Consider the following 27003-nt stretch of genomic DNA (forward strand, 5'->3'; position numbering starts at 1 on the left):
TCTTGCTGATCCCCCAGGCCTCCATACTTGCTCTGTTCCTTTTTTCTCTCTACACCAAATTCATTTTCCGAAAATAGTCGATATACAAGCTCACAACGTTGTGAGCTTATAGAGTGGCCATTTTTGCTGAATGTCCGCCCCAGAATAGGGACGCTAGGGATCATGCGCTTGGTAATGTTGATCTATTTTTATTCATGTATTTATTCATTTAGTTTACATTTTATGTTATTATTTGCTTTGTGTCTATTTAATTCTTCCCTTAGTTCATCCTGAGTGTGAGGCTGGATTACAGGATCACCTACTTATTGTCCATCTACAAGAAAGAATTTGGCGACAAGGATGTTGTTGATAACTCTGTCTCAATGTCCGAGTTCCCTTCCATGTCAGGTGAGACTCCATCTTTCATTGTAGCTCTCTTTTACTATACCTTTCTGATGAGTGTACTGGAACAAAACACCCCTGCCCATTATGATCTATTTCACTGTTGTTTGCTGAGTCTGGTTGAAACACATCTAGCCCAGACCTAAATGTCAGACAAAGTAATTACAGAGACAATAACTCACAGAGCGGCCCAATGTGAAGCAGTATTCATTCAGTCGTCATCATCAGGTTTATAAACAGATACGAGAAGTGTTCTCAATTGCAATTGCATTTCAGGATCCCATGCTGGAATTCCCCACAAATTACTGTATTGCCCTTAGAGTGCTGTTGATGAAAATATGGACTTTCCCTCCTGAAGTCCCCTTCTTTTGTCATTATTAGTACATTTCAACGACACAGGTTTATTGATTTTCTATGGTGTTGTTCATTTGCTGTTTGAGGTGAACCACCGCACTCATACATAATTCACAGAGTTGGTGAGGTTTCTTTTCATGTTTGTTTCATCTCCAGTGTCCGAGCCAGACATAGACGAGATTGCAGCCAAAGCAGACACCATGTTTGCTGGGAGGTAGGTGAAGTGAATCAGAAAAAAGTTAAATCTGACCATGCTTGAATGATCAGACTCGACAAACTTCAATATCTCAGCTATATAGGAAATGCCACACGCTGTACAATATATTTATGTATTTGTGTGTGTGTGTGTGTCTGTGTGTACTCTCAGCTCAGAGATGAGTGCAGTGGAGCTGGATGATGAGGGTGGTCGCACTTTTCTGAGGGTTCTGATCCACCTCATCATGCAAGACTACCCTCCTCTAGTGTCTGGATCCCTCCAGCTCATATTCAAACATTTCAGCCAGAGAGCTGAGGTCCTGCAGGCCTTCAAACAGGTAAATAGCACAGCACAACTACACTGGAGCATACAACTACTACTACTATGTGCTTGTTGGCTCTATATCATCATGTAGTTTGGATTAAAAAGCATATCCCCCAAAGGATGTGGAATCTTTCATCAGAACTAACTCATTGGTTGCTTTATTTGAAAACCATATTGACTTTTTCACCCCTAAAGAGATGGAGTGATACGTTAGCTTAGTTTTGCTCTCAAACACCCTGGTCTCTCTCAATGAATCTGTATGCTTATTCCCTTTGCTCTTATGTCGGTGGGTGCGTGCATGTGCACGTGTGTGCATTCATGCATGTGTATGTGTTTCTAGGTCCAGTTGCTAGTGTCAGAGCAGGATGTGGAGAACTATAAGCAGATCAAGACTGACCTGGACCAGTTGCGTCTGACTGTGGAGAAGTCTGAGCTCTGGGTTGAAAAAAATGGAGGTTTCAACCCCGAGGACTCAGGGGACAGACAGGCCAAGGAACAGAACAACGAGGTCAAGTTGTACCATGTTTTTGAAGAATGCACACATTTAACACTGGAACGACCAAGGCAGTCATTTTCACCCGACATTTAACGAAATACCTATAAACATTAAAACATTTGACTGTTTAATTTGATTCTTCACCGCACACACTAAAGGTAGGGTAAGTGATTTAGTCTCCATGTCTCTTCAGCTCTTTTCAGTTCGGCATACCAATTTTAGAGAACTCAGACAGGATACAGATTAAGTGAAATTGGAAGGGATGACACAAATAAATTAGCTGGCAAAATTGGAACTGGAACACTAAAAATGAAGCTGATACATGTGTACTCTCTCCTGATTGGCTGATATTTTGTTTCTGTTTATTAAAGAGTCAGAATATAGTGCTTAAACCTTTTTAACAAAAAATCACTTACACTACCTTTAATCTAAGCAATCATTAGCTTAGTATTTGCCATTGAAGTTAATTTTACAATTAGGAAAGCAACAATATTATCTTTTTAACTGAAGTGCCAGTACAGAATGCATTTCTGTACTGTACTTCTCATTGTGATGAAATCTCAATCTATTTTGTTATTAAAGTACCATGGTTGAACCCCTGGAAATGTGATAAACCAACAGTAGATTGTAGAAGTAGTGACTAAATACATATTTGCTAAAGCTCAGTATGTGTATGTTTAACAGGAGGTGATCCTGAGCCCAGTAACGGATGGGGATATTAAACCACAGATTGACAGCAATAAAGCAAACAACTACAACATTGTCAAAGAGGTAACCTCTGTTCTGTTATTTCATTATGCTCCGTCTCCGTTTCAAGATTCAAAGATATTTGTTCGTCATATAGTAGTTGTTGTCATACTTAACATAGTTAATCATGAAAGTCTATTGTGGTGTCATTAACGTTGGGAATGTGTGCGCGTCTGTCTCTGTCTGATCGTTAGATCCTACTACGACTAAGTAAGCTGTGTTATCCTGCTAAGAAGAGCCGTGTTCAACAGCAGAGGCTACTAAAAAACATGGGGGCTCACACTGTTGTACTGGACCTTCTACAGATCCCCTATGAGAAGGTGAGCCTGCTGTACGGCTTGTTCTCCTCCCCCTTGACCCCTATGAAATCCTCCTGAAATGTGTGACGTCTTTGTTTCAGCTGTCTGCTTCTGCCTTTAAATCGTGTCTCTCTTTGTCCGACTATATCAATTCACAGACTGATGAGAAGATGAATGAGATCATGACCCTGGCCCATATATTTCTCCAGAACTTCTGCCGAGGGAACCCTCAGAACCAAGTTCTGCTCCATAAACACCTCTACCTGTTCCTTACACCAGGGGTACGCTCAGCTCTGATACTTATACGTGTATGCTATTCTGAAGCCAAAACTCTAATTTTTCAAGGCCTCACGGTATGCATAGTCGCATACCTGCATACACGTGATCCTTATTTGTGATGATATGTGAATGAGGATATTTCCTGGGTTGGACAGTCATGTCTGCTACATTAACATTAATTATCAAGAGCAACTTTGAAAGTGGAAAACATAGCAGCAGCACACAAAATATTTCTTTACAATATTCATTAAACTATAATTGAGGTATTTCTTTTTTATCCAGTTGCTGGAAGCTGAGACAATGCGTCATATCTTCATGAGCAACTACCATCTATGCAATGAGATCAGTGATCGCGTGGTCCACCATTTTGTCCACTGCATCGAGACACACGGGAGACATGTCGAGTACCTTAAATTCTTGCAAACCATTGTGAAAGCTGATGGCAAATATGTCAAGAAGTGCCAGGACAAAGTCATGACAGAGGTGAGAATAATAAATTTGTATCTTTGTCAAGTGTCTGTAAATGTTGTCTGTACCGGGGTTTCAGGGTGGTGCAGGGGTAGCTGTTCCATGTTTATTTACCAATGTAATCTGCTATTTTCCATGTTGCTTCTGTTTTCATTGGGGAAGATACTTTTTCTCTCGAAAGAGATGCACAGTTGTTTTTATTTGTTCTGTTTTGTAAAGCGACTTTGAGTACCAAGAAAAGCGTTATATAAATTGGATGTATTATTATTATCTTAGAGAGGCAGCCGCCTCATTACAAAGCATGCTTTATAGGCATACAAGTGCTGGCTTATAGATGTGACTCGGGGAAATATGGAACCTTATGCAACAGACGTGTTGTGAATGTGTTGTAGAGTGTAGTATGATATCTAGTGGCTGAATCTGTTGTATATCACCTTTTTAATATATGTGTGTGTGTGCGTGTCCAGCTGGTCAACGGAGGCGAGGATGTGCTGGTGTTCTACAACGACCGCTCCTCCTTCCAGGTGCTGCTGCAGATGATGCGTTGTGAGCGGGAGCGGGGGGACCCGGGCGGGGCCCTGGCCTACCACAACACTCTGGTGGAGCTACTGGCCGCCTGCACAGAGGGCAAAAACGTCTACACCGAGCTCAAATGTAACTCTCTGCTACCTCTGGACGACATTGTTAAAGTTGTCGCAGATGTTCAATGTATACCAGAGGTGAGAGGTGCACATATTCATAGATGGAACGCTCCTGAAGTCAATCTCTGTGGTTAAAAACGTGGTTTACTGTCAGTCACTCAAGTGTATCCTCTCTGTTGTCTTGTCGTGTAGGTGAAAACGGCCTACGTGAATTTTGTTAATCACTGCTACGTGGACACTGAGGTCGAAATGAAGGAGATCTACACCTCCAACCACATCTGGAAGCTTTTTGACAACTTCCTGGTGGACATGGCCAGTGTAAGGCTTTTTAGGATTTTAAAAGGCCCCCCAATGTATATCCCTTAAAATGTAACATGAAGTCTATGTGTACAGTAACCGTACATCTCCTTGTTAGGGGCACGCTCGCATACTGTATGAGTGAGTGGATGATAGACATATGAGGCTAGAGTGAAATTGCAAATGAACAGAAATGTGTCCTTTTAAATGAGGATTTTTGTTTTGCTCTTTGCTCGTTCAGGTGTGTAACAGCACCACCGACCGTAACCATGCAGACTTGGCACTGGAGAAGTACGTCACAGAGACCGTGATGGCCATTGTCAAAGGCTTCTTCAGCTCCCAGTTCTCTGTCAACAACTCCAGCCTCCAGGTAACCTTCTTCTACACACAGCTGAAGTGTGGAGCGTGGAGAGAATGACCGTGGCCAACTCTTAACTACTTTAGAGTTATAACATTTGAGACAAGACTGCCTGCTTCCATGTATTCTCATCTGAAATGTGATGAAACAACTTTTTACATCTACATTTTTCTTTCAGCAGCAGGTGCTTTAGACAGAAGTATTTTGTTTGATCTGCTCCCACAGAGGAAACACTTTTCTTTTTAATTTTTTTTCAATTTGATTAAAATGTAAAAAAAAATGATTTTGGGCTCTTATATATGGAACCCCCACACTAGTACTGGTGTGTTGTTCCCTCTCACCTTTTCACACCCTCCCATTCCTCCCACTCTTTACCAGGCAAACCAGCCCATCTTCATCCAGCTCCTGCAGTCTGCCTTCAGGATCTATAACTGCACCTGGATCACCTCGGCTCAGAAGGCAAATATCGAGAGCTGTATCAAAACACTGGCAGATGTCGGTGAGTGTTGATGCATCAGTTCAGCCTTGGGGGGGTTTGAACAATCAGAATGAGTAGGCCACAGCTTTGAGGACACTAAGAAAATATTATTAATTTCCAAGTTTTGGTCTTGCTGACCTTTGCCGTGTGTTATGTCACAGCCTATATAACACCTGGGAAATATTATCATCTGTAACTAACTATCATGATTTTTTTGTTGACCACTAGCATTGGGGCTTTAACAATGACAATGTCGGTTAGTTCGTCCCAATGTTTCCATTGGCCAGTTGGCTGACTAGAATTTGGCCATTAAATATAAATATATATGGCCATCTTGGCTGAAGAAAAAAAAAAGAGCTGGTCAAATATTACAATACGAAAATGACTGGTGACTGATGACTTGTCACAAATTTGTGTTGGTGGATTTATATAGCGCCTTTCTCCAAAGCGTTTTATAATGTGCATTACATTCACCCATTCACGCACACATTCACACACCAATGGTGGAGGAAACCATGCAAGGCACCAACCTGCACATCAGGGCCAGTTAGGGCTTCAACGTCTTGCCCAAGGACACTTGGGAAGCTAGGGACCGAACCGGGAACCGTTTTCTAAGCGGACGCTCTACATGGACAGAGTGCATGGTAATCACAATAGGTAGATGAGGAGCGAGTGCCTGATTGCTATTGTCCAATGGTACACCAGATAACAAATTACAAAGTGTTTTTTCTTTTGCTAGTTAATGCAGTCATAAGAATACTGATCATATCTTTATTTAAAATGAGTGTAGTCAGGTCAAAGTTGCCTAAGTAAACTTATTTGGATGTCTGTGGATGGCTAAACCCCTGTCCTCTTCCCCAGCCAAAGCACGATCCATAGCCATCCCTGTGGACTTGGACAGCCAAGTCAACACTCTGTCTCTGAAGGTTCACAGCAACATGGTACAGCGGGCCGCTAAGGACTGGAGGATCTCAGCCCGCACGAGGCCACGCAAGGAGCCCTTGGGCGGCCCCGACTACAAAATCATTATAGAGAAGCTGCAGGTACACATGAAGTTATCTTAATATTGTCATAAGTTTATTCCTATGAGGGTCTCGGGCTGTATTCCATTTGAGTATTGCTTCCTGCAATAAAGTATTTTTCTTATTTGAATGTGCATGTATGTTGTGCGTGTGTGCTGTGTATATAGGGGGTTGTTGCCTGTCTAGAAGAGCAGTTCAGCCCTAAGGTGCATGCAGAGTTCTCTGTACTAGTGGACGTTCTTCACAGCCCTGAGCTGCTGTTTCCAGAGGCTGCTCGCCTGCGCTGTGAGAGTGGAGCTTTCATGTCTAAGTAAGTTTATGTCCAAAGCCTTCACGTGTGAATCATTTGCATAGATCAACACCCAGTTGAACACCATCAAATGCAAGCACAGAAAGGCAGTTTGCAAGAATAACAAGAAGAGGAAAGTGATTGCATACATTCTATGATGCTTCTATTGTGCAATAGCTGTACATTTGCCTACTTTGACATAATTATTGAATTTATTATAAGCATTCTCACAACCCTATTCAGTTACACTCAACCTCATTTTGAAATGCTGCCTACATGTTGCATTGTTTGTTGTACATACATATGTGTGTATGTATATATATATATATGTATGTATGTATGTATATTTTGAGATTCACTCTCAAAATATATTTATGTGTGAAAAGCACACTTCTTGGTAATTAAAAACATATGATTGATTGATGATTCTGATATATGTCACGCTCACAGACTAATCAAACATACGAAGAAGCTGATGGGCAAAGAGGAAAAACTTCGTATCAAGATCTTACAGACTCTCAGGGAGATGCTGGACAAGAAGGAAAGCTTTGAAGAACCTGTGAGTACTTAATCTGGAAGATCTCTAAAACTGGGGTTGAAGCCCTATGAAAAGCAGCTGATCAATATGGTGATATTTCAATTTGATCATCAAGTTTCGACTTCACATTTAAATTGTGAATTCGATGAAATTGTCTCCGGCCTGCTGCCTCTTGGCGTTTGGTGCATTTAGTCCTGTGTTGATGTGCTTACTGATCTGCTGTGGTGTAGTTGCTGCTCTCTCCCAGGTCTATGGGCCCACTGCCCAGTCGCTCCTTCATCAGTATTCTTTGAGCCTCGCTCGTTACATAACACAGGGAGGCACTTGAGGACACTGGTTGAAAGAGATTGGAGGGGGGGGGGGTTCTTTCACACACCCTCACTGCTAGAGGCCTGTAAGGTTGATATGAGTAAAGTTTTTGAGTAGACAAGGTTTTTTGTGCGTTAGTGCCCTCATGGGGAGGGGAGAGGGGCATGACAAAAGTGTCATATCATATCCTTAATTATCTTATTCTGAAGGGTGAGGACGTTTGTTGCAGCCAACCAACCATTTTTTCTGATTTCAAAGTTAGCTGTTAGAAGTTCTGTAGTGGTGAAGGGTAAATTTTCTGGCATCACGTTGCTCATTTCAAATGATCATCTTCATCTTTAGTTTATTACCCTGCCTGCAGCAATGCATGACAATCAGATTTTCATGAAACTCAGAGTGACTGATCAGTAAGTACCCTCAAAGAGATGATAAGATTTTGGGTTGAGAAGCTCAAAATGGGCAGCATTGAAAGTGTGCATTTTTCTGGAACAATGAAAGCAATAACTCATGTCAAAGCCTGAAGTGTTTGTGTGCAGATTAAAAGTATTTTTTTTACTCGGCAGGGAAAAGTGTTAAGAAAGTCTCTCCTCACGCGCTACTTTGGAAATCAAAGGCCTCACTCCATATCAGACTTTGGGAGTGGGAACAGCTCATCAGGAGGCTTTGTCAAGCCATCATCTGGAGGTACTGAAAAATACAACCAGTAACACTATAACCAGCATATATTGTGCCGTATATATACAGGATGTAGTATATGATGAATTTTACACAGTAATATATATGTATTGATATTTAAGAAAAGTTAACTATCATTTCTAGTAACCAACATGTTTTTGTTTTGTTATTTAATGCCCTATATTGTCGTACAAGACAAAAGTAGCGATATTAGCCAATCTACAAGCTCACAACGCATCGTGACGCATTGTGAAATTGAAAGTGAAAGTGGTTACGTGTATCTGTGGGTTTTATAGATGTTTAACCAATGAAAATATTAACTCTATAACTGCCAAAGACGTTTATAAACGTCTTTGAGAAATTAGCTGTTGCCTGCCAAAGACGTTTAAAAACGTCCTGGAAAAAAAAAAAAAAAAAATCTGAATATCATCTGTGATTAGAAATTTTCTGGGGATCAATCATACTTGAGAAAAATATTTTGTGGCTATGCGAAAAGGTACCAAAATCGGTCAAAACCCTGGCAGAGGCTACAGACTGTTCTGAAAAAACTCTGGCAGGGTAAGAGTTAACAAGAGCTGGTGACTAAATAATAACTCAATTGAATTCTTTGGAACCCTTCTGTTTTTTCCATTTCCTTAAAAGTAGCGGTTTTGGACATACAAGGTTTCCACCTGACAGTGAAAATATACTAGTATAGTACAGTATATACCCAGTATAGATGATGAATATTGCACTTCCACAGGAGGGTCCCCAGTGGTGGACTCTGACAAGCCAGGCAGTAGTATGTCGGAGATTCAGTGTCTCCTGGACAATGTCGGGGCATCAGAGCTGGTCATTGACCTCATCGTCAACACCAAGAACGACCGTGTGTTTGAAGAGAGCATCCTTCTGGGCATCGCCCTCCTCAAGGGTGGAAACACACAGATACAGGTACACAGTAACATCTAGAGTGTTTGCACATGGTGTGGCGCACACACACACACGCGCGCACACACACACACACACACACACACACACACACACACTCTCATTATTTATTCAAACCCCAGATTGATTAAACTCGCAAGCCAGTACATAAATATTGACGATACCCACACGTTCAGGCACACTGATTCAGAAGTTTGTGTGAGTTTAGTTTTTTTTCACTCTTCCATCCACCCAGAACTCGTTCTACAACCAGCTGCACAAACAGAAGAAGTCTGAGAGGTTTTTCAAGGTGTTCTTCGACCGTATGCATTCGGCCCAGCAAGAGATCCGATCCACTGTGTCCGTCAACATGTTTGATGGACATGTCAGCTGCAGCAGCAGGAAAAGGGACGATGACAGTGACACTACTGTTCAACGGTTCAAGAAAGGTACAGTCAGTTAATGATCCACTATAGCAGTGGTTTTCAACCCTTTTCATATCAAGGTCCATTATTTTGTTCGGCATTTGAGCCGCGGACCACCGTTTGATGAGCTTTAGCCTCTCAGACCCCAAAACGTAGAATATTTTGTTGTCGTTTCACTCGTTTGATAAGATTGTGTCCACAATTCCATGCTGTATTGATGTTGGTACCATAGGAGAGATAACAGCCAAACGATCAACATAACAATTCTTCTACATTCTCTAATTGTGTAGACTTCTTGTAAATTAGGTAATGCAGATGTTTAACAATAGTTTAACTCTTGAGAGCGTAAAATTAAACCAAATGGACCCGTAAGGGTCCATTTGGTTTCATTTTACGCTCGAGTTTACGCTCGAGTTTACGCTTCATTTTACGCTCGAGTTAAAGATCTAATAAGGGTCCATCTGGTTACCAACTCTCCATCATTTAGCTGGGGACCACCTGGAACCCCCTCAAGGACCACTGGTGGTCCCCGGACCACTGGTTGAGAACCACTGCACTATAGTATCAACTAAATAATACTAGATAATACTTCATTCACTAAATGTCCACACAACCATGCTTGTCCTCTAGTACTGATGCAAGAAAAATCGTGGTTCTTATTATGTCTGTCCTTTTGTGCCCTATAGGGAAGGACTCAGGTCTTTATATGAGGGAGGACATGCGAGGCCAGTTGAAGGAGGCTTCTAGTGCAACCTCAAAGGCCTTCTGTGCTTTCAGGAAGGAGCTGGACACAGAGCTGGAGGGTCTTGGTCAGTCCGGCGAGGTGCTTGGGTCAGAGGAGGCCGTAGTGGAAACTCAGATGAGTCCTGCCATCACCATTATGCAACCCATCCTGCGCTACCTGCAGCTACTCTGCGAGAACCATAACTTAGAACTGCAGGTACTGGTTGTTAAGAACTGAAAGAACTTAAAAGCTTGGTTTTCTATACATTTATATTGAATATGGTGACTCACTTTGCTCACTTATTATCCACCAGGAGATCATGCATTCACCCCATCCGTCTGTCTGTCTGTCTGTCTGTCTGTCTGTCTGTCTGTCTGTCTGTCATATACAGTACGAGGAAGGATTATACTACGCACACTTCCATGTCTGATCAATAATATGACCAATACCCTATCGGCTACAGTATGATGACCCATGACCTGTAACCTACCTACAAAACTAAAACAATTGTTAACAATGTCTCAACCATGTGACCATTGATACTTTTTTAAATATTAGATATGTCAAATTAGGCTTTAGATATTCTATTGTTTAAGTAATAGCCTTTGGTAGGTATTTAGGTTTTTAGTTAGATTTAAACTAGGTATGGTATTCTTCAAATATTTTTTATGTGTGGCGACAGCGGATTGAAATGAGCTTCTAGCTAAATCCGGCATGGTTACATGAGACGTAGACAGTGAATTTGTATGAGAGAGTGAGGGAGGAAGACAGTAGAGACAATGTACAACTGGTAATCACATACTCTTTCATAGAACTTTCTGCGCAACCAGAACAACAAGACTAACTACAACTTGGTGTGTGAGACACTCCAGTTCCTGGACTGTATCTGTGGCAGCACCACTGGAGGCCTGGGGCTGCTGGGCCTCTACATCAATGAGAGCAATGTGGACCTTGTCCGCCAGACCTTGGAGACCCTCACAGAGTACTGCCAGGGACCCTGTCATGAGAATCAGGTAGGGACCACATCACTTGGTTTTCACTAAATAAATTGTCTCGATTTAACATGCTGTTGTTATCTGAAGTGATATGCAATCAACCATGGTCCCTCTTATTTCAACCAGTCCTGTATAGTCAAGCATGAGTCGAATGGTATTGACATAATCATCGCACTGATCGTCAATGACATCAACCCCCTGGGGAAGCATCGGTTGGACCTGGTAATGGAACTCAAGGTAAGAAACCCCTGTCTCTCTGAGAGCCCTTGCATTCTGCTCAATATGAAGCACGGGTTTTAAAAAACGTCGTTTTTTTAAATGAAATGATAGTAGTGGTAATCTCCCTTGTAGATAAAAAATGAAAATAGGATTACGTATGGGAATGACATTGTATACAGTATTTTGTGACTTCTCTCAATTAAACAGTCCCAGGTTAATATTTGATCCATGCAACCATGATAGTCAGAACTCTCTGTCATCTACGTAGCGTACAGTTATTTTGCATGTAAAGGTCACCAGTCGGGGTCTGTCTTGTAGAACAATGCCTCCAAGTTGTTGCTGGCCATCATGGAGAGTCGCCAAGACAGCGAGAACGCAGAGAAGATACTGTTCAAAATGAGACCCAATGAACTGGTAAGTGCCAACGCAGAATGCACAAATGCATCCACAATGTGCTGTGTCAAACAAGTCTGTTTTCAGTTGAATGTAAGTGATTTTGAATTGCAGAGCCTTTGTCTTGACAGGTGGATGTGATGAAGGAGGTCTATGCTCAGGGAATGGACAGTGACCCAGATGAGGAGACCCAAACTTTCCTTATTAAACCTAGAGACGTTGGACATAATATCTACATTCTGAGTCACCAGGTAGAAAATGCTTGTGCTTGTGGGGCTGCATGATTATTGCTAAAATTATGATCACAACAATTTAGCTTGCTGTTGCAATCACGATTATTAATCGCGATTATTGATGATGCTGATTTTTAATGATCCTGCCTTGTTGCTCGTTGCTATTGGTGACATATCTTTGGCCAAATGGTATGTAATGACCTCTGTGATCGTGGTGGTTGAGGAGATGGATTGTACATTGTTCTGGTTAGTACCCCCTTGCAAGATCAATGTGAAACCTAAAATCACCATTTTCGATTACTTGCGATTAATTGTGTGACCCTGTTTGTTTGTGTGTGTGTAGATTGTGTGAAATGCTGTGTGTGTGTCACACACACACACACACACACACACACACACACACACACACACACACACACACACACACACACACACACACACACACACACACCCCTGTACTGTGTGTGAATGTCTATATCTATAAAAGAACATAGCTTACTGTATTTAACAAAAGCATCTCATTCCAGTCCACCTTACAGTTGTGTGTTTGAGCTGAGCATGTGGTGAGAGAATAATGTGTTGTAATAAAGTATTATTTTCCTGCTTCCTAGTTGGCCAGACACCATAAGATCCTTAAGCAGAGCCTGAAGCCAGGCACAGTGTCGGGACCGGGGACAGGGCCGGATCAGCACCATGAGGGAGATGATGCTCTTAAATTCTATGCCAACCACACCGCTCAGATAGAGGTAGGTCTTGGCATCACGTGTCTCTATCCAAACTATCCACCAAATACCATACAGTTTTAAGTATCACAATTTTGATTGGGAGTTGTATTGTGTGCCATGACCTGGTAGGATGTTCCATAGCAAATTGGTCTCAGGCGAAGGGCCAGACTAAAGGATCTTGCACACGGAGTCCATATTGTTCTTCAGACATTGTCGCACATTAAAAAGATGGATGCACCATTTCAGTCTCATGCAACAAATTCAAAATTCACGTTTGTATCTGCCAGATTGTGCGTCAGGACCGCACCATGGAACAGATAGTATTTCCCGTCCCAAACATCTGTGAGTACCTGACAGAGGAATCAAAGGTGCGTGTGTTCACCACCACAGAGAGAGATGACCAGGGCAGCAAGGTCAATGACTTCTTCAAGGAGTTCGACAACCTCTTTAATGAGATGAAGTGGCAGAAGAAGATTAGAAGTAAGTCCCTGAATTGTGCAATGAGACTTTGTGGTTTCTCTAGGTAAAGAGATAATGATCGCTGCAACAGAAACTGTCATCAACAGGATGATTATAATGTTCTGTTGCATAATGCCTGGGTGCCATTATTAACATAGTAAATTGTCAGGCCTACTCTTACTCTGTTCTTTTGCATAATTATGTGTGTATTTTTGTATGACTGTGCATGCTTGTGTCAGTCTATCCTTTACTAAATCCTCTTAATGTCTTTAATAAAAGGGAATACAGCTCTCTTCTGGTTCTCACGGCACATTTCTCTTTGGGGGAGTATCTCCTTCTACCTGGCCTGCCTGCTCAACATCGCTGTGGCAGTTTTCTACCCCTTTGGTGATGATGGAGACGAGGGTGAGATGTGCTGAATGTTATTACAAGTAATAATGAACTCACTTCAGACCCGGTGCTGGCTCAAATCCCCCCTGAGTGTAACAAAGGAATGAACCTCTCCTCTTTGTACGAGGCTGAGCTACATTGGCTTAAGTCAGTCTAAATTCTACCAATTCAATTGTACAGGTATCATTATCTTTACGGGTATTATGCTGATATCTTTATCTTTATGGGTAGAATATCCATTCTAGATGGATATTGGAACTATAAATTCTTGATGAGGGTCTTGTGTGCCTTGCCATCATGCTGGATACACATGAGATGGATAGCATTTCTGCTAGAGCATTGAGTTCAGTTCAGTTTGGTCAAACTAGAATCTAGAATTCTCTTGATGGGCTGTTATTGTGGTGTCTTTGTATCCTTAAAATTAAAAGCCACTTCAGTAACAATCTCTGGAGGTGCTATTAGTTTTGCTCCTCTTCACACTGCTAGCTAAAGAAGACAAGTGTTCAGTGTCATCAGATCAGTGGTCAACCAACCCTATTGTATGAGCCACTTCTTTACATATCTTAAGTAAATGGTCTTTATTTCTATAGCACCTTTATCCAATGCACTTTACAATGTGCATTACATTCACCCATTCACACACGTGAGCACACACACATCCTCACACCTACGGTGGAGGTAACCATGCAAAGTACCACTCTCATTAGTAGCAGATATAGTTTCAGTGTCTAGCTGAAGAACACTTTGACCCAAATCCAGGAAGAGCTGGGTATCGAACCAGGAACCTTACGGTTCACAGCCACCGCTGTGGCCGTCTTGGACGTGTTGCCTCTCATGAGAAGTCAAGACTTCACTGCTGTGGCAAGCAGAGCAATTAGTTCACTTTATTAATGAGTTGATGATGTTTTATTCCCATGTCCAGGCACCTTGCCTCCATTCTGGAATGTCCTGCTGTGGGTGTCTGTTGGGGTTCTCACCCCCTTGCTGTATGTCCTCCCCAAGCCGTGGGGCCTGGTGCTATTCCTGGTGTCTCTCATACTGCGTGCCATCTACACTATGGGCCTTGGCCCTGCTCTGCTGCTACTGGGAGCCACCAATGTAAGTCATGTGACTTCTGGTAAAGTTTTTAAAAAATATGCAATTGTGAACAATAGCCAAGTAAGATAATGTATCCATTTGCCAATCATACGGTTCACTGCAGCTCAACAGTCAGTGTCAGGGGTGGTCAGGAGATGTCTATGAACTGTCTATAAAGGCTTAAAGGCCATTGTCTGTGATGGAATCAACTACATGCTCTGGTAGGCTGTTCCACACCCGGACCCGGAACCCGTTGTGGAGGGATACGTCAATTATTGTCCATTAATGTACAATAATGTCATTCTAGTTAATTCCCTTTTTCAGAGATACTTCTGCTTTGCCGTTTTCTTCGTTTTCAGCTGTTCAACAAGGTGGTCTTTCTCGTGAGCTTCGTGGGAAACCAGGGAACTTTTACCCGTGGCTACAAAGCGGTTGTTATGGACATGCTCTTCATCTACCATTTGAGCTATGCCCTCATCTGCGTACTGGGCCTCTTTGTACACGAGTTCTTCTACAGCTTCTTGGTGAGGCATTTCAATTCCATTGCATTGATAACAAGCATACCAGAAATGTAGTTTTTTTTTGTTCAATATTAGTTTTGATTTTTACAAAGATAGATTTTCTCTATGAACGTTGTTGATGATGTTGCATGTGGTTGTGTTTAGCTGTTTGACCTGGTGATCCGAGAAGAGACACTGCTCAACGTTATAAAGAGCGTGACCAGGAACGGTCGCTCTATCCTCTTGACGGCCGTGCTGGCCATCTTCCTTGTCTATTTCTTCTCCATCATCGGCTTCCTTTTCCTCAAGGATGACTTCCGTATGGAGGTGGACCGCCTTCATGTATCAGGTCAGAAACCTACATTTTACTCCAGGTGGAGCTAACATGATTTAACACGAGCTCCTGCTGCTTTAGTTTACATAATTCCTGAAGTCTTTCTCCCTGGTATTATCTGAGCTGATGAAAGCCAATGTGAAGGGTTTGCAGCTACTCACAGCTAAGTTGTGGTAGCGGTCACGTGGACCATCCTTTGTAATAATGACGTCTCTGTGTCTTTGTCATTTTTGTCATTGTGCTTCTCGTTCCAGGTCCAAAGGATTTATTAAGTAAAAGAGTGGTTGGTGAGGCATGTGTGAGAGACAGCTGCCCTGAACCCTCACCCAGCTCTGCTGCTGGTAAGTGTTTACTGAAAACAACAGAAAGTTCCCTGAAATTTGATTCTAAGCTTTTTTCTTTTTTTTTTACTGATCCTGTGTCTGTCTGTGCCAGGCACAGTTGTTATTTTCTCATTGTTACACATATCAGATCTAGTGTTTGACAGTATGTTGCATACATTGTGTGTATTTGTGCATGGAAGATGAGATGAGATAAACTTTATTCATCCCCGATTGAAAATGGGGTTAAAGACATGGCATGAGACCTTTGCTGTCGGTAGCTCCTTAAAGGTTACACCCGCACGCACCCACCCACACTCACACACACTGGAGGGGTGAGTCATCGGCCTTTGTTCTCCTGCACTGTCTACGTCAGTCTGTGGATCACCTGTGCTACAGGGGCACGCATGTGACCTCACCCTCATCTCTCTCTCTTCCTTCTGTCTTTTCCATGTTCATACACAGTAATATTCCTCGTGTTAAATTTAGTCTCTGAGAAACTAAAATTAACACTGGGGATTTGACTGTGTAAATTTCACTTTTTCCTACTCCTCCGGTTCTCACCCTATCAAAAATAAACTGCCGTCTTAATAAACGTTTCATTGTATTTCTTTCTGTACTTTCTTTCGCTGGCAGTTACATTATTGCATTGCATTCTGTTGCTGACTCGCAAGAAGGTTGTGGTTATGAAAGGTTGTGAGCGAAGAGATAGATCCCCGAATGAGGAAGCCCTGTGGGTTTATCAAAGGAACCAAGAAAAGTGTTTAGAACTCAATCTTACTCATCTTCATGGTGATCTTATTCTCTGAAAGGCTCTGTATTTCTCACTCACTCGTTCCCCTCTATACCCTTTTTTCTGCTCTGTGTGTGTGTCCTGTGATAGCCGAGGATGACGGGACGGAGAGGGTGTGTGACACGCTGCTCATGTGCATTATAACGGTACTGAACCAGGGACTGAGGAATGGAGGAGGCGTGGGGGACATTCTCAGGAGGCCCTCTAAAGAGGTAAGGAAACCAAATGTCTGAATGATGACATCAAGTATCGCACATTGTAGGGTAACATACATCTTAAATGAGTTTAGATGGATATACTGTATCACCTGTTGTCCAACGTATGTACACTTGGTGATTGTGTATTCTGTCCAGTTGCACCTTATGTCCATACACTTGATCGCTGGAGTTGTCCCTGCATTTTGCCAAAGCAAATGATTGAAAACCTGGTAATGAAGTTTCTGATTCTCATCTATTTTCACACATTGACTGCCAGCATTAAAACTTTTAATGCTGGCAGTCAATGTGTTAAAATAGATACATACAGCCCAAATATTGAGCTGTATAGAACTATATTTGGACATCAATAAGACAAATGTTTTGATGACATCAGACATTCTCTGTCAGAGATTTGTGCTCCATTAAGTGCACCCTTTCTAGATTATTATGATTTTGGGGGTTAGAGGGAGCTACCCATTTGTTTACGTTTCAATCCCTCTTTGTAACTTAAAGTTGCAATACGTTTCTCTTTGTACCGTATATGCTGCTCCTGGTGATGATGACAGTGTCAGTGGGGTTTCATTTGTACTTATTTACCTACTTACTTTATATTTTACCTTTGTAAATTCTACCTACCCAGGAGCCTCTGTTTGCTGCCCGGGTGGTGTATGATCTTCTGTTCTTCTTTATTGTCATCATCATCGTTCTCAACCTCATCTTCGGTGTGATCATTGACACGTTCGCCGACCTGAGGAGCGAGAAACAGAAAAAGGAAGAAGTCCTCAAAACCACTTGCTTCATCTGTGGTGTGTGTTAAACTGTGCTTCACAAAATAACATTGTAATTAACACACACACACACACACACACATACCTCATTCCGCGAACCTCACGTCTTCTGTTTCATAACAGGGCTGGAAAGAGACAAATTTGACAACAAGACAGTGTCATTTGAGGAGCATTTCAAGTCAGAACACAACATGTGGCACTACCTTAACTTCATGGTTCTGGTGAGGGTGAAGGACCCGACCGAGTACACCGGCCCTGAGAGCTACGTGGCTCAGATGATTAAGGTTGGTAGTGTTTTGTTAACATAATTATGATTCAGGTCATTGTAGTATAGTTTGACGCCCTTTGGCCACAAAAGCTTGAAGTGCCTGGTGAAGTCAAATTGAAACCTATTCAGCATGCAGGTTTGATAGTGTTGAAGTTTTAGGGTGTCTGGTATTAATCTGTTTCCTCAGACAGGAGGCGTACCCAGTGCATTAGAGAACATTGTGCCTTTTGCAGCAAATGTGTGGAGAGGCCCTCGCATTCCAATTTACTGTCCATAATCCCTTGTTGGTGGATGGAGATGTGTCTCTATACTCATGTAGCACGGAAACTAACATGTGCTCCTTGCGTGCTGGGACACCATACAGTTAAATAGAAATTAGTTACACCCAATGTAGTCAAGCTCGCTGTATGATAATCTTTGCATGAGACACACTACATGAGATACACACTCTCCCAGTGACTCATTCCTACATCAGCAACTTGTTTGTGGAAAGGGTAAGAAATTGAAGTGCCTGTTGCGGTTCATATTGGTGTATAACTGCTATCTGTAGTATCCAGGAGACTGTGATCCTAGTATGAACTTTTTAACACTGACATTTGCGGAACATGGGCCAATTACCATTGACGGAATTATTAATATTTCTGTTCTGTGTCTCCCAGCTCTCTGTTTATTTAGGTTATTTTCATTTTTCCAGTAGGACTATGATTCTATATTATTTACGTAATCTGTATTTTTGGTATGTATTTTTCTGTAATTGACGCACCGCTGCATTTCTGCCACCATCCCCCACTGTCTCCACCTCCATTTTCCATGTAGTCTTTCTCTCATACTGATCTCTCACCATGTCTCCTCTCCTCCCAGGAGAAGAACTTGGACTGGTTCCCCCGCATGAGAGCCATGTCTCTGGTGAGCAGCGAAGGGGACAGTGAGCAGAACGAGATGCGCTCTCTGCAGGAGAAACTGGAATGCACCGTCACTCTGGTGTCCATGCTCTCTGGCCAGCTGTTTGAGCTGAAGGAGCAGGTGAGGTCACACTTCCTCAACGAGTCTCAACGAGCCTGAGCGCAAATCCAAATGCACCCCTCTACAATGCACAAACAAAAAAACAGGAAAACAATTAATTGATCTGTTTTCCCACAATTTCACATGATCATTTCCTGTCATCGAGTTGTTAAAACACATTTGGTAGCATTTTACCTCAATGAGCATCTTGTTAGTGGTCGACAAACCCACCTGTGCTGCCTCACAGTAGGCCTGTCCTTCCTCTATCCTGACCTAGAGAGCCCAGCCTAAGAAATAAACACCCAAAACTTCAGGTCACAATAAAGTACTCACATCAACAGCAATTAGCGTCATAGTCCACATATAAAATCAACTTGCTGCCTGCTGTTGCTCAACACATAGTCTTGTTTCTGAGCCTGCATGCAGTACAGGTGAACTACAGTTTGCTATTATTGTTTTTATTTTTGACCTCGGTGGTAGCTATAGCTAACTTCCCACTCAAGTAGGCTAAACACAGCCTAATAGCATAACCCACGGGTTAAAAACCACATAACGCTACATTGTGCATCTGGGATCACTGATGCCAAGGAACACGTCTTGGAGAAAGAAAAAAAAAGATATATATATATATGGCCACGGACCCCCAGTTCTACTCTATATTAAAACGATACACTTTTATTATTCACAATATGGAAAGAGGAAACTCATTTACTGCATTTTATAACTCAAATGGGACCTCTTTTTTTTTATTGGTATCCATTAGGGGTGTGCCGAATTTCACGAAACGATACGATACGATATTGGGCTCACAACTTCGATACGATTTCGATACGATACGATACGATACGCACTTTTTTATTATGAAAATATATGGGGGAGAAAAAAAGCAAATGCAAACAAATAATTCTGTTTTTGCATTATTCAGACATGCAAACTTGTAGCTTTTCAGCTACAATAGCCGTTTTGAATCCAAATAGGGCAATAGTGTGACACCTGACCCGAAAAAATAAAAACATGTTGTCACCCTTTTCACCTCGGGGCTGTTTGCATGCCTGATTATAATTATTGTTAAAAAAAATATATATATATATTTTTTCCCCCCCAAAACGATACATATCGTCACGAAAACGTATCGCGATATATCGTGGGACGATATATCGGCACACCCCTAGTATCCATGCTGCACTTTATCTCTTGAGTTATTTGTATCCATGCTGCACATCTTCCTGTCCCTTTACCCAACAAAGTTACAGGCAACAGAAGAAAAAACAAAACAAAAAAATATGTTATAAATAGTGGAAAATAAATGACATTTGACTGACACCAATATTAACATAGTTAGACACATTTATACATTCTCTCCTCTCTTTCTTTCTCTCACTCACTCACTCTCTCACACTCTTTTCTCCACAGATGACAGAGCAAAGGAAGAACAAACAGAGACTTGGTTTCCTGGGACCGCCTCAGGCCAACCACCACATCTCAGCCCCCTGAGGGCCCAGAGAAACAGTCTGGGCACAGTTTAGGACCCCTGCTGAGAGAGACCACACACACACACACACATACCCTCAAGCACAGGGCATTTACCCACAATCGCAGATAATTACATTACAAGGAGCCGATGAGAACTGACATCAGAATTTTCAAAAAGTGCCTCGTCTTTAACACAAATGTTGCCTTATTTAAAAAAGAAAAATGCTTTATGTGCATGAATCCTCAGCCAAGGAAAAAACACAGTTGCACAGAGTACTTTAAGGTACTGTAAAACAGGGCCATGCCCCTTATTTGTCCTTATACTGAACAAGTCATCTCTTGTTAATGATTTGCCAGACATGTGCCAGTGTCGGGTGAGTATGGCACAGAGGTGTAGGGAAAGGTGAAGTTATGGTAAATGGATTGAATATATTTCCATGTAGTCAACAGTGAGTCATGTGACCTCTCCAGTCTGTATCTGACGGTGAGACCAGGTCATCCCCACTGGTCAGATGATCAGGGTGGTATCTTCTTCCATTCCTGATTAGTCCGATTAAGGGAAGAGAGTGCGTGTGGTTAACGTTAGGGTTAGGGTTAGGGTTCGGGTGAAGGATGAGGGTGAAAAACCCCACTTTTAGGTTTTTACAGTTTTTTACGAGTCAAATTAACATACCGGTAACTGGAGTATTGTTTTCTTATTAAGAAAAAAGTTCATTTGTTTTGTGTCTTGCTGCCTCACTCGTTAACTTTTATATACTGTACAGTTTTTGACTGTGCACTTTTAAAACAAAAGAGTAAAATGTTTAAGTGCTATAACTGGATTTATTTTGCCCCCTGTGTCTGTCTGTCTGTCTGTCTGTATGTCCTGTATGCATTCACTGCACCGTTTTAATATACATGTCTTGTCTACGGAATTGTACAAAGGATAATAATACAGAGATGTGGATTAAGATAATGTGATCTCCTGTGTGGAATTTACTTGAAAGGCCTTTTGTGTCTAAATCCTATACTGGTACAGAATGTCATGTCGACAGAAGATATAGTTGCTTATAAAGTTAAAGTTCAATGTAAAGATTCTTGATGTTGATTAGCTAATACTACTGTAATATTTACTTTACTGTTATACCATCTTCCTCTTCTGAGGATTTTTCTTTTTGGTCAGTGTTTTTAATTGTGTATTGTTAATCCATCCCACTAGCTTTCCGGCAGACTGCAATTCATTTCAGTTTACCCGAAAGTGTGTTTTAACCTTGCACAAGCACGTTGCAGGTAATGAGTGTACATGCACATAATGGGACTCGGGAGTTGTCCTTTTACACTTAAGATGGGTGAACTTTATGTTGTCAGATGCTGTGTTGTAATAAACGTTTGAAAAGATGAGACTCCTTGTTAGGCTTTGTGTCAGCACTGGCAGCATTACTCTGTAGGCCTACATAGTTTGTTTATTTATTGCAGGACTAAAATACATATTAACATATTAAGCTGGTGCACCATACCCATTCACAGCAACAACGCCACTCCACAGTCAGTGGAGTGTTGGGGAAGAGGCACGCTTCTTACCTCAATGTCCTTAATAGTGAACAGTGAAATAGCTTCTACAGTGTTTTTTTTTAACCCACTTTGAAAGGAATGTACAATTAAAAAGTTCACATTTGTTAGATTTTCAAATAGCCTATGTAATGGGCGTATTGGGTTTATGGTTAATAAAATTTTTAGGCTAGTTATAATAAACGGCCCTCACACCTTTGTTGCACCGCTGATCCGACTGATATGCCCATATGTGGACTGTGCGATCTCTATATCTGTCAGTCCTTGTCCCTTTTGTGCCCATATATGGAGCTGACTGATTTGTTTGCGCTATGATGACACATTGAGGTTAGACAACACACTCCATATTTGGGCGTAGTTGCATTGGGAACTCCTTATATGGTTATGGGCCATAACTTATTTAAGTGAGCTTCCATCACTATGATGACCACTGTGATGACCACACCGCCCACTTCACACTGGGTGTGATTTTTGGGCGGTGCAAACGCCCCTATATGTGAGGTTTGGACATCGACATTCGCTGCACTATGATTGGCCACCATTGTACCCCCCTACACCCCTAACCCCTACTCATTCAATGCAAATCACTGGCCACCATTGTACCCCCCTAACCCTGCACCGTGATTGGCCACCATTGTACACCCCTAACCCCTACACATTCAATGCTAGCTGTAATATGATTGGCTGACTTTATTGGCTGACTCTATTCAGGACTGTGATTGGCTAGTGAAACACATGACACATGTGCATAGCCCTATAAATAGGACCATGCACTTAAAAAAAACACATTTATTGTTTTTTTTAAGTGAATCACCCATTGTGGACCAACCATTGTTTATTTATTGTTTATTGTTAATAAGTAGCACCACCCACTTCAGAAATATAACTTTTCTTTAAGTGAACTTCCATCACTGTGATGACCACTGTGACCACACCGCCTGGGTGTGATTTTTGGGCGGTGAAACCGCCCCTATATGTGAGGTTTGGACATCGACATCGATTGCACCCCCCCAACCCTGCGCTGTGATTGGCCACCAGTGTACCCCCCTAACCCTGCACCGTGATTGGCCAATCACAGTCTATTCAGGACTGTGATTGGCTAGTGAAACATGACACATGTGCATAGCCCTATAAATAGGACTATGCACTTAAAAAAAACACATTTATGGGTTTTTTAAAGTTAGGGGTGTACAATGGTTGGTCCACAATATTACTTTTCTTTAAGTGAACTTCCATCACTGTGATGACCACTGTGACCACACCGCCCACTTCACACTGGGTGTGATTTTTGGGCGGTGAAACCGCCCCTATATGTGAGGTTTGGACATTGCACCCCCCCAACCCTGCGCTGTGATTGGCCACCATTGTACCCCCCTAACCCTGCACCGTGATTGGCCAATCACAGTCTATTCAGGACTGTGATTGGCTAGTGAAACATGACACATGTGCATAGCCCTATAAATAGGACTATGCACTTAAAAAAAACACATTTATGTTTTTTTTTAAGTTAGGGGTGTACAATGGTTGGTCCACAATATTACTTTTCTTTAAGTGAACTTCCATCACTGTGATGACCACTGTGACCACACCGCCCACTTCACACTGGGTGTGATTTTTTTAAGTCAAGGTAATGGGCCATTACCAATACCCATATGCACATACATACACTACACAGTACAAGCAGGCACCATGCGCTCGTGCGTGTGTGTGTGGCGGGATGCCTTGGTGTACAGTTAATTGTGTGGCAGCTAGGTGCCCATAGATAGCCTATGTGCCTAATCACATTCTCCCCTTGTTTAATTTAGTAGCATGCTGGGCCTGGGTTAGGGCCGGGGCTCCGTACCTATGTTCCCCGGGTCCTATGTTCCCCGTTTCCTAGGGAGAGCGGGAATATAGGACCTAACCTAAACCTAACCCTAACCATAACCTTAGTGGGGAACATAGAACCCGGGGAACATAGGTATGACCCCGTCGAGGATCACCCCTAGTAGCAGCTGTGTGTTACACAAACATTTATGTGTTTCACCAGTCTCTTGGTTTTGAGACATCTCTGTAGCATTCGAAGATTCTTTGACGGGTGTAGGTCTACCAGGTAGTCACTGAATGGCTTTGAGAGACTAAACAACACTATACGAAAATTGTAGGCCTACCAACCTTGTGTACCCTTAGGTGCTGAAAACATAAATGAAAAACTAAAACCTTTTGTACAGTAGTAGCCTATTACGAACATGATGGAAACACTTCAACTCTGCCAATTACCTGCACCTGCCTTTACTGACTCTTGGCTACAACTAGGCTACATTCACTCCAATAATGAACCAAGTTTTGAGTAGCGCAGCAGTTGCAACATAACTTACAGACCATTTGCGATGCACTTTTAGAAGGTAAGACGTTTATAGATTCATATTGTAATATTGTAAACATGTTAGAACAGAACTTGTTACATTTCAAGTAGGCTAGCTCACTCACACACACACACACACACACACACACACACACACACACACACACACACACACACACACACACACACACACACACACACACACACACACACACACACACACACACACACACACACACACACACTCATATACAAATGGGACCACATGAAACATTTGAGATATACAGGTGGAATGTGAGTACAGTGACTTTGGAAATGTTCTCTGTAAAGCATTCAAACTGCCCATCAGAGGAGGCTCTGTGGATCAGGTGATGATCAAGCATTTTTGACTATTATTGTCATGGGTTATTATTACTGTTTTCATTTTCTGTGACAACACCACCCTCTTCTGGCTGGAGGTGGTTGTGGTAAAGTATGACTTCAGAAATAAATGATTACAATGAAATACACAGGGAATATATTACGGTTTTTGTTGGCTTTGGTAGATTTCCATCGTCTGAGAACATGTTTGATTTCATATTTACAAAATGTGGCAGGCTATAGGCCTATTCATGAGGTGTAGTAATGCAACATCCACTTTCCAATTTACCTGGATTGATGATAAAATTGCAAAAAGTGCCAGCTGATTAAAAAAGGCAAATTGCTATGATTATTTAGCTTGTGTTATTGAGACATTAATACATTGAGACAAATAAATGGGCAACACTAAGTCATACATAACACATAGACTAATGCACTAACAGTTGGTTTCATTTTCTTGCTGGAAAGGTAGACCATCATCTCTTGTTAGTGACAGGTGGGCCTCAGTCTCCTGAAGTCCCTCTGCTTGTCTGTGGAACTGACGTGAACCTAAAAAAAAAAGAGGGATACATTCTTACTGTAAGTAACAACAATATAATTGTTTTGGTTTTTGTTGTTCGTGTTGAACCTGGCCTCAGCATGTAAGTAGATGTGTCCTAGAATAGTCATGGAACTCTCTTATCAGTGTTTACCTTGGACACATCCACTCATGTTGTTTTTGCTTCAGGCTGTGTGTGTGTGTGTGTGTGTGTGTGTGTGTGTGTGTGTGTGTGTGTGTGTGTGTGTGTGTGTGTGTGTGTGTGTGTGTGTGTGTGTGTGTGTGTGTGTGTGTGTGTGCGCGCGTGCGTGCGCGAAAGAGAAATAGAGATGTGAAAGAGAGAGATATAAGCAGTGGTGTAAAGTAACTAAGTACATGTACTCAAGTGCTGTACTTGAGTACAATTTTGAGTACAAGCTCACAACGCATCGTAGCGTTGTGCGCTTGTAGATCTGCTATTTTCAAAGGATTTTTATACATTTGAAAACTTCTGCAGAATGAGTACTTTTACTTTTGGTACTTTAAGTATATTTTGGTGCCAATACTTTTGTACTTTTACTCAAGTCAATTTTGAATACCGAACTTGTACTTGTAACAGACTATTTCTACAATAGGGTTTTGATACTTTTACTTAAGTAAAACAATTTGAGTACTTCTTATCACATAAGTCAAGAGAGAGATAAGCGACAGAGATGCATGGAGAGTGTATCTTACATGTGGCTTGTTCAGGTCCTGGATGGGGCCTTATGCACACAGGGGGGGATTCTCCAAACATGGCTGCCATCACCTGGAGCAGACTCACAAGATCACACTCAGCCTGATTGACAAATAAAAGATAATCCCCAGACAAGTTAGAAAAAACTGTAACAAGTCAATGTTGTTAAACCTAAAAAGATAAAAGACGAGATAAAAGATCTGATATCTAGCTCAAGCTTCATAACATCATCCTGTCGGTGAATACTGTAGACTAGGAATTTAATGATGCATGTCTGTTTACAGTCCGGAACATGGTAGAAAATCCTAGCTGTTTACACTTTGGCCATTATCTTTCTCACATTACATTGTCCTCCCCAATCGTACATGATAATCACTTGTCATATTCTATATTTTGTCGTGCACTTGTGTCGCACAGTGAAAATAGCAGATATTTTTGGGCGGTGAAACCTCCCCTATATGTGAGGTTTGGACATTGCACCCCCCCAACCCTGCGCTGTGATTGGCCACCATTGTACCCCCCTAACCCTGCACCGTGATTGGCCAATCACAGTCTATTCAGGACTGTGATTGGCTAGTGAAACATGACACATGTGCATAGCCCTATAAATAGGACTATGCACTTAAAAAAAAAACACATTTATGTTTTTTTTTGCTATTTAAAAAAAAAAACATTTATGGGGTTTTTTTAAAGTTAGGGGTGTACAATGGTTGGTCCACAATATTACTTTTCTTTAAGTGAACTTCCATCACTGTGATGACCACTGTGACCACACCGCCCACTTCACACTGGGTGTGATTTTTTTTTAATTTTGGAAGTTTTTCAGCTGTATTGACATGCCCAACATAGGAACGCCAGGTACAGTCTGATCCCCTTACTTGTCTCCACTCCTGTAGGTAAGCCAGCTGGACTTGACCATTGCTGTTCGTATGCTTTCCTTCAACGATCATCATTTCACGGGTGGGGCTGACATAACATATTGGAGCGCTTGCAGGGTAGCTTTCTTCCAACCATACGCATACCGGGATGTTGTAGGTCTTGCCTTTGTGGAAAACAATATGGAAGGGGTTAGGGTGTTAAAATGCAGGTTATGTTTCAACTTCTCAAGGTGAATGTAATTGCTACC

General features: G+C 41.9%; 1 protein-coding gene across 1 annotated transcript in view; it reads left to right on the forward strand.

Moving 5' to 3' along the window:
- The window catches only part of LOC308092621 (inositol 1,4,5-trisphosphate-gated calcium channel ITPR2-like), a 46865-nt gene extending 25126 nt beyond the window's left edge, over positions 1-21739 (forward strand). The window contains exons 23-57 of the mRNA XM_080438630.1: positions 264-387; positions 892-949; positions 1103-1268; positions 1596-1763; positions 2436-2522; positions 2693-2818; positions 2956-3078; positions 3359-3559; positions 4012-4263; positions 4378-4503; positions 4724-4852; positions 5219-5339; positions 6180-6361; positions 6508-6650; positions 7080-7188; positions 8040-8160; positions 8894-9081; positions 9314-9506; positions 10169-10422; positions 11019-11219; positions 11328-11438; positions 11739-11834; positions 11945-12064; positions 12658-12792; positions 13059-13251; positions 13510-13635; positions 14543-14718; positions 15057-15221; positions 15363-15546; positions 15786-15872; positions 16735-16856; positions 17482-17647; positions 17753-17913; positions 18759-18920; positions 20313-21739. Coding sequence (XP_080294756.1) covers positions 264-387; positions 892-949; positions 1103-1268; positions 1596-1763; positions 2436-2522; positions 2693-2818; positions 2956-3078; positions 3359-3559; positions 4012-4263; positions 4378-4503; positions 4724-4852; positions 5219-5339; positions 6180-6361; positions 6508-6650; positions 7080-7188; positions 8040-8160; positions 8894-9081; positions 9314-9506; positions 10169-10422; positions 11019-11219; positions 11328-11438; positions 11739-11834; positions 11945-12064; positions 12658-12792; positions 13059-13251; positions 13510-13635; positions 14543-14718; positions 15057-15221; positions 15363-15546; positions 15786-15872; positions 16735-16856; positions 17482-17647; positions 17753-17913; positions 18759-18920; positions 20313-20393 — 5157 coding nt within the window. The 3' untranslated portion in view covers positions 20394-21739. The remainder of the gene's footprint in view (positions 1-263; positions 388-891; positions 950-1102; positions 1269-1595; positions 1764-2435; positions 2523-2692; positions 2819-2955; positions 3079-3358; positions 3560-4011; positions 4264-4377; positions 4504-4723; positions 4853-5218; positions 5340-6179; positions 6362-6507; positions 6651-7079; positions 7189-8039; positions 8161-8893; positions 9082-9313; positions 9507-10168; positions 10423-11018; positions 11220-11327; positions 11439-11738; positions 11835-11944; positions 12065-12657; positions 12793-13058; positions 13252-13509; positions 13636-14542; positions 14719-15056; positions 15222-15362; positions 15547-15785; positions 15873-16734; positions 16857-17481; positions 17648-17752; positions 17914-18758; positions 18921-20312) is intronic.
- The last annotated feature ends 5264 nt before the right edge of the window (positions 21740-27003 follow it).

The sequence above is a fragment of the Gymnoscopelus braueri genome, assembly GCF_963280865.1.
Source record: "Gymnoscopelus braueri genome assembly, chromosome: 9".
NCBI classification, from domain to species: domain Eukaryota; kingdom Metazoa; phylum Chordata; class Actinopteri; order Myctophiformes; family Myctophidae; genus Gymnoscopelus; species Gymnoscopelus braueri.